Source organism: Podarcis filfolensis (genome assembly GCF_964270895.1).
Source record: "Podarcis filfolensis genome assembly, chromosome: Z".
NCBI classification, from domain to species: Eukaryota; Metazoa; Chordata; class Lepidosauria; order Squamata; family Lacertidae; genus Podarcis; species Podarcis filfolensis.
This window is the reverse complement of record NC_139617.1, coordinates 33,016,430-33,028,120: the sequence shown is the minus strand read 5'-3', so window position 1 is coordinate 33,028,120 and position 11,691 is coordinate 33,016,430. Positions and strand designations below refer to the sequence as shown.

Sequence of the window (11,691 nt, the reverse complement as noted above, 5' to 3'; positions counted from 1 at the left end):
CATGGCAGGCAACACACCATTTGACTCGCAATGCCCACCAACTTTGGGGTCCCTTAAGCCCCCTCAAGTATTTTATGTGGGGGGCGAAGGCAGCCTGGCTGTAGGAGTTGGTTCCTAAGGTCCCTAGGAAATCTCCCCCTCCGAAACTCCCCCTCCCTAAAATCCCAGCTGCGCGCGCCCTGAGACCCGGACAATGCCCCGTCGCTGCTAGACCTGTCGGCCGTCAGGTTACCCCTTGGCGGGGTCCCTTTTGCAATTTCAGCTGCGGGCGGTGGAAGGGGAGAAGCAGCAAAGCGAGTGAGCGAGTGAGTGAGAGAGACAGAAACAGAGCGGGGCACGCGCGGGCGCGCACACACACCCGAGTACTTTAGTTATATTGTTGGGTGAGTTTGCAACAACTCCCTCCGTCTCGGCTTCGCGCGGACCCCGTGGGAGCGGAATTTTGACTCGCCTCTCGCTGGGACTTTCTTGGCGGCGTTTTCCTATCCAGACCTAGAGACAGTCACATTCATCTTTTTTATTTTTCTTCCAAGTGTGGGGTGGAGTAGAGGAGGAGCAGGAAAGAGAGGGGCGAAAGGGGGGAGACCCCCCCAATCAACAAATCAATCTCCAAACAGCCAACCTTTGCACAAGTAATTCTTGCGGAGAGGGGGCAAAAAAAATCACTTAAATCTGCCTCCTAAAAAAAAACCCAAAACCCTTCTTCCGGCTTTGATTTTTTTTTGGTCCTGTGAGGTTTCTTCTTCTTTCTTTGCTCCCCTTCCTTTTTTAATTAAAAAGAAAAAAGAAATTCCTCCACCGATCGCTCTTCCACAAATCGCGTTTGGCATGAGTTAAACCAGAAACGATGGACACCAAGCATTTTCTTCCATTGGGTGAGTTTTATTGGCTGATTTTCCTCGGCTTCTAATTTTTTTTTTTTTAAAAAAAGAAAGCGGGGCGGCGTGGTGGTGGTGGTGGGGAGCTGGAGCGGGGCCGCTTCGGGAAAAAAAATTGCAAAGCTATATTGTAATATCTCTGTGTTGCCAGTGTTACACACACACACACACAGACACAATATTGAGTGTCGTGGAAAGGGATCTGGGAAATGGGGTGTGTTGTGGGGGAGGTAAAATGTCTTTATTACGCAGCCGATCTTTTGATCACAGAGAAGGTCCGAGCTCTCCGCTCTCTCTCTCTAGGGGGGGAGGGGAAAGGGGGTGGCCAGGAGCGAAAACCCCTTTGATAACATTTCAAAGAAGCGGCCTTGTCAATTTCACAAGGCTCCCTCGTCGTTTTCACTCTCCCGGTGCAAATCATGGGCAAATCAGGGCAGGCCACGGCGATCTGTTGTGTTGCTTTTGTGTTGCTTTTGATTTTTCTTTTAAATGCTTTTTTGAAAAAGCGATCTCTGCAAATTTGCATGGAGCGCCTTGGGACAGTCCAAGGAAGAGCCCATGCATCCCCCCCCCCAAAAAAACCCCTACTGTTAATTGCTGGGGGGAGGGAATGGGTTTGTTGTTGTTGTTTGAGGGGAAGACACCGTTTCTGGGATCGGGTCTGGCTGCGTTTCCTTTTTCGCCTTTGGAAGTTGGCAGTGGGTTGAGCGATTGAACGTGGGGCGGAGTGGAGGGGGAGGGAGAAAGATCCGAAAGAGGCTTTCAAAATCGAGAGGAAAAAGGCCTGATCTTGCAACTGTTGCAAAACTCCGGCGGTGATCCCACCACGGTGTGGGAAAGTTTCTCTTCAAAAGAAAAATAGCAGAAAAGTGATCCAGTTAACTTCCCAGTCCAGCTCTGCGTTTTGACTTTTGAGTTCTGAATAGAATAAGCAGCTCCTTGTGATTTTAGGGGGCGGGCTTTTTAAGCAGGAAAAACTGTATTGGTTAACAGTTTCCACTGGATTTTAGGGGGATTTGTAATTTTTTTTATCCCGCCCCCCTTGGGGAAGGCAAATCCTGAATCCTAGCATCTTTCTGGAACTGTAACTTTAAAGAACACACCTATTGCTCTTCCCTCACCCCCATGACATTTCTTCCCTCCTTTAATTTTTATTTCTCTTTAAATCTATTTTCAATGCATCTTCTCATCCCAAAAATCTCCCAAAAAGCACAATGCATTTGGTAGGACTATTTACAAAGTCTGTGAGGGTTACAGCCAGCCTTGGTCTAGGAGCCTGGTCTTGACAGAAATATTGGATGATGAGGGGATTCCCCGACACCACTCCCACCCCCAGTCTTACACCTCCTCCTTCTCCTCCTTTCCTTTCCTTTCAAATTAATTTCCACCTGTGATTTTTTCTTCTTCCTTATTTATGACAAGAGTTTCAAGCACTTTTCAGCCCTGTTCTGACTTGCTAGTCTTTGCCACTGTCTGGATTTCTCTCCCCCCCCCCCTCTTCTGGTTGATGCTCACGGCTGAACATGATAAAAGTTCTGAGAAGCAGGTTCAGTGTGGCCTCTTTCTGTGGTTTGCCTCACGATGTGCTGCACTTGGAGATAGCTGGGGTGGGGGGCTGCATTTGCACCCATCTCTTAATAATCTCTTAACCACCAGGGTTGGTGCCACTGGAAAGGGCAAATTGATGGCCACTAGCCACAGTGCTGTGCTCTGACTGACAGCAGCACTTCTGAATACCGGGTGCTGTAAACTGCAGGAGGGGAGAGGGCTCCTGCTTTTGGGCTTCCCATTCAGGTACCTGGTTGGCCATGGTAAGAACAGGATGCTGGACTAGATGGGCCACTGACCTGAACCAGCATGGGGTTTTTTTTAGTGTTGCCTTGGGTTTGATTCCTTCCATTCACAATAGTAAACTTTGTAGTGAACTAGTCCCAAAGTTTTGCATCCGTGACAAAGGTTGTCTTCATCATATCCCCCCATGATATAATCTTATTTTTATTCACTCTGCCCTGTTTCTTTGGCCCTTTGCATCTTTAATCGATTTGCAATGTGCCCTGAGATGATAAGAGTAAGAGATGATAATGCCTAATAAAGAACGAATAAAATGTGTGAACTGTGCGGATAAAACCTCCTTCTACAGCCTCCAAGGAATTTGCTTTCCTCTTGCATACAGAATGTCCCAGGTTCAGTTGCCAATTGCATCTCCAGGTAGGTTCTGAGAAGGTCCCCTGACTGAAAAGGCAGAGACCCATTTCTGCCACTCAGCGCAGACAGCATTGAGCTCAGTGGACGAACTCAATATGAGACAGCCTATTTATTTAGAAGCATGAGGACTGGGCTATTAGTTTGGAGGAAGGAGCATAACTCAGTGGCTGAGCACCTGCTTTGCATGCAGAATGTCCCAGGTTCAATCCTCACCTGCATTGCTAGGTAGGGCTGCAAATATCCCCTGTCTGAAACCCTGGAGAGCCGCTGTCAGTGTAGATTGTACTGAGCTAGAAAGTCCAGTAGTCTGATTCAGGATAAAGCAGCTCCCTACATTCCTGTTCAATTGAACCCTTTATCCAGAATGATGAGGACTAGAATAATTACTTTATTATTTTGGGAATTGTTGCTTTGCATGCAGAAGGGTCCCATGTTCATTCTCTGACATCTCCAGGACAGGGTAGGCAGAGACCCTCTGCTTGAACTCCTGGCGAGCTGCTACCAATCAGCTACCAGGGGTCTGACTCAGTAGAAAGTGGCTATGCTCACGGACAGTAGGGTTCACACACACATACGAGCCCCCAAATAGTTCAGTTGGTTGGAGCTTGGTGTTGATCATGCGAAGGTTGCAGGTTTGATTCCCGTATGGGACAGCTGCATGTTCCTGCATTCCAGGGGGGTGGACTGGATGACCCTCAGGTTCCATTCCCACTCTTCTATAATTCTGTGTTGAGATTTCTGCCTTGCAGGGGGTTTGAACTAGATGATCCTCAGGGTCTCTTCCAACTCTGAGATTCTTTGATTCTATGAAACAGCAAGCACAATATTCTCCTTTAGGTACCTGCAAATTTTTAGAATCTGATGCAGAGGGCTTGAGTCTACGAAAACTTCTGGCATAATAAATGCATTGGTCTTGAAGGCAGGGAGTGAGGAACAGGAGTCCTGGGAGGCTGAAGTGGCCCTCCAGCATGCTCTACTTGGCCCTCAGGGCATCCCCCAAGCCACATTCTCTTCCTAGACCACACCCCTCTCTGGCCCTGCTCCTTAACAACTGCTTTTGTCTGGCTGCTATGTGTCCTTGATCTGTGATGATGACTTTTGCTTTGCCTGGACAGAGGATGGAGGAGGTGTGTGGGTGTTGAAACTAGTCTACTGCACAAAGATAAAATTCATATCTGTTCCTCTGCTCACCTTTTTCTCTAGCCTTGCCCACAATTGGCTCATGGCCTCTGGAAGGCTGCTCAGAAAGTTGTGGACACAAACTTAAAAACCTTACCATCCAAAGGCAGAAGACTGTGGTCATTTCTCTGTCTGTATGGCCCCCTCAGACTGATTTCCCAACCATGCCCAATTACAGTGCTTTCTTCTGGCTTTTTTTTTTTTTTTTTGTTTTTACTCCCAAGACTCCCAACTCCCAAGTTTTTGGAAGGCAACTGAGTCATGTGTTGTGGGTATGATGGAATAATTCTCTCTTTTGTGCTGCTACTGCGGGGTGTGTGTGTGTGTGTGTGTGTGTGTGTGTAGAAGAGGTGCCTCAAGATAACCCATGAAGAGCTTGAAAGGATGGCATCCGCTCTTCCTGGATTCTTGGTATACTCCTCCACCCTGAAAGTGAGAGAGTGGTTAAGGCGCACAGCGAAACCCCATCTAGACTTCATTTTTTTGACTTGCTGTGAGTCCGGGTTTGCCTTCAGCCAAGCCATTGGGCATGGATGTGCCTCAGGTTTGTGGCTTTGCCTCCACAGTCTGCTTCTGAATACCAGTTGCTGGAAGCAGCAGGGCAGGAGAGTGTTCTTGTTCTCAGGTTCTGCTTGAAGGCTTTGCATTGGAGCATCTGGTTGGCCAACCTCAGAACAGGATGCTGGACTATGATGAGCCCTCTTTAGCCTGATCCAACAGCCAGTCTCTTAAGGAGACCAGCTGTGATATCAGAACCATGCCCAAGGGTTTCCTGTCCAGCTACTGGAAAGGATATGTTGTTGCACTCAGGTCCTGATTGAGGGTTTCCCATTAGGGCATCCAGTTGGGTACTGTGAGAATAAGATGCTGGACTAGATGGATTTGATCCTGCAAGCTCTTCTTATCTTCTTATGACTAGATGGGCCAATGGTTTGATCCTGAAGTTGATCACCTCTGCTTTACCAAGTGGCCTGAAGGTTGTCTATGGAGGGATGTGGACCTTGGGCTTTGCAAAATGAGAGGACTGTCCTTGTCCTCCTGAAAGCTGGTTTTGAACTAGGATGACTGGTGTGCCGTCATGCTTGCAAACGGGACAAAGGTCTGGTTTCTGCACCACCAGTACCGCGCTCCCCATTTCTGCGTAGGCAATCTTGCAATTTCATAATGAAATGTTAAAATATTGTTTTCACAGGGGAGAATTGCCCTTGGGACTATTTTGTTCAAAACTCAGCAATTGCTAAGAAGAACTAGAAGAAAAAGGGGGGGGGAAAGATTAAATCCCCCTTTATATGTCAACAGCATAGGTTAAACATGTTTCTTCATGTTTGCTTTGCTCTTCAAAACCAGATAGTGCTGCCTAGCCCTGCAGAGCTGGGGCCTCCAGTATCTCAGAAGCCACCTTTTGTGCCTTTGCATGTGTGACTGCAAGTTAGCAGCCCCCTCTCCACAGACACACACCTCCAAGCATTCTGAAAGGAACCGGGTTATATTGCCCCCCTCCCCTAAAATGTTTACTGTGAGAACATCTCTGGCCAAACGTGTGGTCCAGGCCTTTCATAGATAAATGTTTTCCTCTCTTTGTTGTAGTGCAAGATCTCATGGACACCCAGCAAAGCTGGATGTTGGAATATCCAAGGAGGGATAAAAATTATTTTATTTGTTTGTTAAAATTTATACACCACCACTTGATTGTAAAAAAAAAAAAGCAAAGCAAAACCTCAAAGCAGTTTTTTTAAAAAAAGATAAAACAGTAAAATTATCAATATGAAAAGTTAACAGCAATAATTTAAAACATTCCAAAAGTTAAAACAACTGATTAAAACTCATATAAACTTTGTAAACATCTGGACAGACTTGTCTAAAGAAGAATGCTTTTATTCAGTACTGAAGAGAGTACAATAGTACCTCGGGTTACATATGCTTCAGGTTACATACGCTTCAGGTTACAGACTCCGCTAACTTGGAAGTAGTACCTCGGGTTAAGAACTTTGCTTCAGGATGATAACAGAAATCGTGCGGCAGCAGCGGGAGGCCCCATTAGCTAAAGTGGTGCTTCAGGTTAAGAACAGACCTCCGGAACGAATGATGTACGTAACCAGAGGTACCACTGTATAGTGAAGGAACTTGCTTGATCTCAATAGGCAGGGAGTCCTATGGGGGGGGGGGATTGCCGCCATAAGTCCTAAAGGAAATTCAGTCCAAAAGAAAGTCCTTCTTCATGCAATGCAAACTATGAAATTTATTCACACAGGAGGCAGAGATGGCCACCAACTTTGATGGCTTTAAAAGAGGATTTAGAGTCAAATTCACAGAGGAGAGGGCTATCAGTGGCTACTGGCCACAATGGCTGTGCTCTGCCTCCTCAGTTGGAGCCAGCAATTATTCCGAATGCCGCTTGCTGGAAACCACAGGAGGGGAAAGGGCTGCTCTTGTGCTCAGGTCCTGCTTGTGGGCTTCCTATAATGGGCATCTGGCTGGCCAATGCGAGAACAGGATGCTGGAAGAGGTGGGCCACTGGCCTGATCCAGCAGAGTGCTTCTTTACCATTTCAGACACCATGTGCAATTCCTAACATTCAGGGATGTCGGAGTGAATGGGTCCCAGAGTTTTGCACTGCTGGCTGGAAGCCCGGGGTAACCTTTCATACTTTTTATTCTTTAGCAAACTGCCTTTTATCAAGAGCTAAGAGGCAGTCCAGGAGTTTAGGTATCCATTACTGTTGTTGTTCTTGGCAATGGGCAATGCCATTTCCATGCCAGGTCTTGGAGAGAGAAAATCCCAAATCAAAGCAGAATCAGCACATTGACACGGAGATGGGGATCTCTGCTCCATTGTGGTCAAACATCAAATTTCTGGGCCGCTATAGGATTCTGCTTTTTGTGTGTATGTGTTTGAGGGACAGGGTGTTTTCTCTAATTAGAACAGCTACAGTGGTTCCTCTGGATGCGAACGGGATCTGTTCCAGAGCCCCATTCGCATCCAGAAGCGAACACAACCCGGCGACTCGCCGCTTCTGCACATGCGCATGACGTCATTTTGACCGTCTGCGCATGCGCAAGCGGCGAAAACCGGAAGTAACGCGCTCCATTACTTCCGGGTCGCTGCAGTGCGCAACCTGAAAATACTGTATTTTTCGCTCTATAGGACGCACCAGACCATAGGACGCACCTTGTTTTAGAGGGGGAGAACAAGGGAAAAAAATTCTCCCCCTCTAATATTTTTCTATTTTTAAAAGATACCCTTTTGTAAAAACTCTTCCGCATTCCTCAGGAGAAGCTTGTGTTCTTTCTTTCCCTTCCTGTTCAAGGGACAGAAGGGGCTTGTGTGAGAACAGGGGTTGGGGGCCACAGAAGAAATGGTAGCTTAAACATGATCAGAAGTTACTGAGTTGATTTTCATTCATTTTTTTTCATATTTCCCCCCTTGATTATTTTATTTGCATAATATACATTCTTTACAACAAACAACTCCAAAATAAACAAGACAACTCCAAAATAAAATCATATGTAACAAAACCATAAGTCTCATGTTTTCATTTACACTGATCTCCTCTCCGATACCTTTACCTTGATATTTCTTGCTGCTTTCTGCTTTCCTTATAGAATCTTTATAAAAAAATAAATCTCTTAAATCCTATACCAATCTTTAACAATTTCAATTAATCCCTTCACCTCCCTCCCCCACAGCCCAGTATTTCCCTCCACCTGTGTGCGATCTTCTTTACCTGCTATTATTTTTGTTATTGTTGCGTTATTCACTTTATTTGTTATTCCATCCTTAATATATTATTATCCTATCTCCTTGCGCCTTTTAAACTTTTGCATATTAATTTTTAAGCTCCAGCACAGAGTTGATTTTCATTCATAAGGAGGGGTGATGGGGAACATCTGCAACCGTCTGGATGTTGCCCATCATCCATCATCACGGTTTGGGGTTGCTGATGGTAGTTGGCCCACCAGCAACTGGAGAGTCACAGGCTCCCCTTCCTTTTATTTATTTCATAAAATTTATACAGCACTTGATTGTAACTCCCCCCCCAATGAACCAATAAGAAAAAATAAACAGCAATAATGCAAGGTGTTGAAAAATTCACATAAGAATAGGCTACAAACCGATTAAAACTCACACCAACATTCTAAACATCTGGGGCAGCTTGTTAAAACAAAAATGTTTTTAGCAGGTGCTGAAAAAAGTACAGTGAAGGGGCCTGCCAAATAGCAATGGGCAGGGAGCGCCAAAATGTTGGGGCTGCTAAACTAAAGGCTTGAGTTCCTACAAATGCAGAACCAACAAAATTTTGGTGTCCTTTTAGGAACTGAAATGGATCAAATGCTGCTTCCTTCAAAGGAGAAACTTGGCTTGCTTTTTTTTGGGGGGGGGGGGGCTGCCTTCAAGCCCAGCCCACTTAACTACTTTTATGGCAGCCGAGGAAAGTTTTCTTTTGTCCATCTTCCCTGTTCTGTTTAGAGGTCAGGTTTTATTTCTGGGGAGTCTTGAATTTGGACCTCCTGTGAACTATGGTGACCCACCCCCCTTGGCCTTCTTGGGGCTGCAGACGGTCACCCCGCCCCCCAAATGAAAGGGGCAGCCCTGATCTTGGGGGCCCATAAAGTGGGTAATGGCTTTCCCAGCTGTTTCTCTGGCTTTTTTAAAAAAAAGTTTATGGTGTTTCCCTGCCCACAATGGTGCTGCTTTTTCAGATGCTTTTATGGATGTGGGCGGGGGAGCGAGCAGGTTGGTGGGGTGCAGGATGTGAAGAGAGGGAAAGAGCAAAATAACGGCCCCCTCCTACAGACTTCAAGGCATCTGCAGGGGTGTTTATCCAAGAGCCAGACTTGGGTTTGGGTGTGAAAGTCAGGTGACACATCATTGAGAAGAGGACCAGAATGGAGTCACATTCAAAGCAGGGCTAGATTGAAGCCGGCTTTGCAAGTCAAGTCCAAAGATGTAGATGCTAGTCCACATTATTATTTTCTTTTTCTTTTTTTAAAAAAAATCGAGTCTTCCTCCATGTACATGTTCTGTTCCTGCAGGAAATTCCAGGCTGGTTTCCTGACTTAGGGGATGCAGGACAAATTTGGCTGTCTTGGCATTTCAACACAAGCCTGCATGATTTGCTTTCCCTCAAACAATATGTGGAGTCAAATGTTGCTGTCCTGCAAATTTTACAGTTCTCCAGAGTTGCGATGCAGTTCTTTGGTTAGAAATAATGGAGAAAACTGTGCAGGTAGATATGTATGTGTTAGGGAAAGTAGTCAAAAGAATGTATTACATTAGGGGAAGTGGCCAGCATATTTATTTGTACTTATTTATTGAATTCATGTATCACTTTTCTCTCTGAGAAGCTCAACTTGGTTCTCCCCACTCTTTGTTAATCCCCACAACAACCTTGTGAGGTAGGCTAAGTTGGGAACTTGATAAATACAGTAGATAGATGATAGATAGATATAGATAGATAGATAGATAGATAGATAGACAGAAATATAGAAGTCTGATGTTCAGATCAAGGGAAGTAAAAGTACCACTTTATTCTGCCTTGGACAGAACCCAGCTGGAGTCCTGGGTGCATTTCTGGGCACAATAGTTTAAGATGGAGATTGACAAACTTGAATGTGTGCAGAGGAAGGTGACCAAGATGATTAATGGTCTGGAAACCAAGCCTTATGAGGAACGGTTGCGAGAGTTGGGTATGTTTAGCCTGGAAAAGAGGAGACTGAGAGGAGATAGGATAGCCATATTCAAATATCTAAAAGGCTGTCGCATGGAAGATGGAGCAAACTTGTTTTCTCCTGCTCTGGATGGTAGGACTCACCCAAACCAATGGATTCAAATGACAAGAATGGGGATTCCTTCTAAACCTTAAGAAGAACTTTATGACAGTAAGAACTCTTTTTTAATTAATATTTTTAAAATTAAACTTTCAATTTTACTTCCAAAAAAGCATTTTACAAATTTTAAAATATCCAATGACTTCCCCCTCTTTTATTTCGATGGGTCATTTTATATATCATACATCCCCGCATATTTTACGATAACCATTCAAATAAATTTTCCATTTTTACATCCATCAAAAATTATCTGTTGCATTTATCTTAATCCTGCCAGCTTTTTCAGCTGTATACAGTTATTTTCCATATATTCAATACATGTTTTCCAGTCTTCTTTAAATGTACGTCTTTCTTGCTCTCTTATTCTATGTGTTAAATCTGCAGGTTGTGCATATTCCTGACAGTAACAACTCTTTGGTAGGGGAAGGCGGTGGACTTCCCTTCACTGGAGGTTTTTAAATAGGGATTTGAAAGCCATCAGGTCAGAGATTTTGTAGCTTTGCTTCCTGCATTTCAAGGGGTTAGACTAAATGACTCTTCCAATTCCACAGTTATAAGATTCTGTAGACAGGCACATAAAACACTTTTGCTTTCCTGAAAAGGAAGATGGAATTATTTAAAAACATTAAGCCCCTTCCCCTTCTGCCTGGATTATCAAATTAAGGATATGTGTGTGTGTTATATGTATATGTGTTAAATATGTACATATACAAACAAATTTTAGCTTTGCTAAAAAGGAGGAGACAATTATTTAAAAACAAAAGCCGTTCCACAACTCTTCCAATGGGTGCTAAGCTTGGCCTCTCCTGCATTTTCTGTGCGCCTGCTTCCAGTCTGGCTCGCAGACGGTCAAACTGTCCCCCAGAGTTATAAAGCAATTGTCTGGCTTCGTAGCAGAATAAGCATGAAATGGTGCAGAAAGGAAGGAATGGAGCAAAAATTGGGGGAAGGCCAATTAGAGTGCAAGGAATGACATCTCTCTTTCTCTTCTGTTCTGCTGGAGAAAACCTTGGAGCTGGGCCAGGGTTTTGCATTCTTTCTGCCTTCTCCCTCCGCCACCCCAAAAAGCACCACTGGATAAGGTGAATGTGTTGACACTTGCCATGTGGGCGAGGAGCTCAGAGCTGTTGACGCCTTTGCTTCCACCTTCCACACCGAGCTACATTTCCTTAGTTCTCTTTTATCACCAGGGTTCGTTGTCTGTCTCTCTCTTTCAGTCAGTCATTTGCGTTGCTTACCCTTTGGAACTTTATTTCCTCCTCCACAGGGCTGGACACTGGGATCTGGGGGATCGGCTTGGTGCAAGGGGTTGGGGCAGAAAAGCAAAGCTGTAGTGGGGGCCCCCTTTGACTGTTCTCTCTCTCTCTCATTGGTCATGTCAGTGGTGTATCCCAGCACTTTAGACAACAGACTTTAGACCCTACCAGTTGCTGGAAACTGAAGGAGAGAAGAGTTGCTCATGTGTTCGGATCCTGCTTGCAGGGCATTTGGGTGGCTACTGTGAGGACAAGATGCTGAGTAGATGGGCCCGCTTAGGCCTGATCCAGCAAACAGATGTGAAATGTGGAGATCGTAAAAATGAGAAAGCAAAATGGACAGAT

At 45.1% G+C, this 11,691-nt stretch overlaps 1 protein-coding gene across 9 annotated transcripts in view; it reads left to right on the top strand.

Moving 5' to 3' along the window:
- Positions 1-254: 254 nt before the first annotated feature.
- The window catches only part of RXRA (retinoid X receptor alpha), a 120,804-nt gene continuing 109,367 nt past the window's right edge, over positions 255-11,691 (top strand). For 3 of the 9 annotated variants that reach the window (XM_083596436.1, XM_083596434.1, XM_083596433.1), the window contains exon 1: positions 296-875. In XM_083596436.1, the coding sequence (XP_083452562.1) occupies positions 848-875 (28 nt within the window). In that variant the 5' untranslated portion in view covers positions 296-847. Of the gene's footprint in view, positions 876-11,691 lie in introns of all 9 variants that reach the window. The other 6 variants (XM_083596439.1, XM_083596437.1, XM_083596435.1 and 3 more) reach the window with 4 other exon arrangements.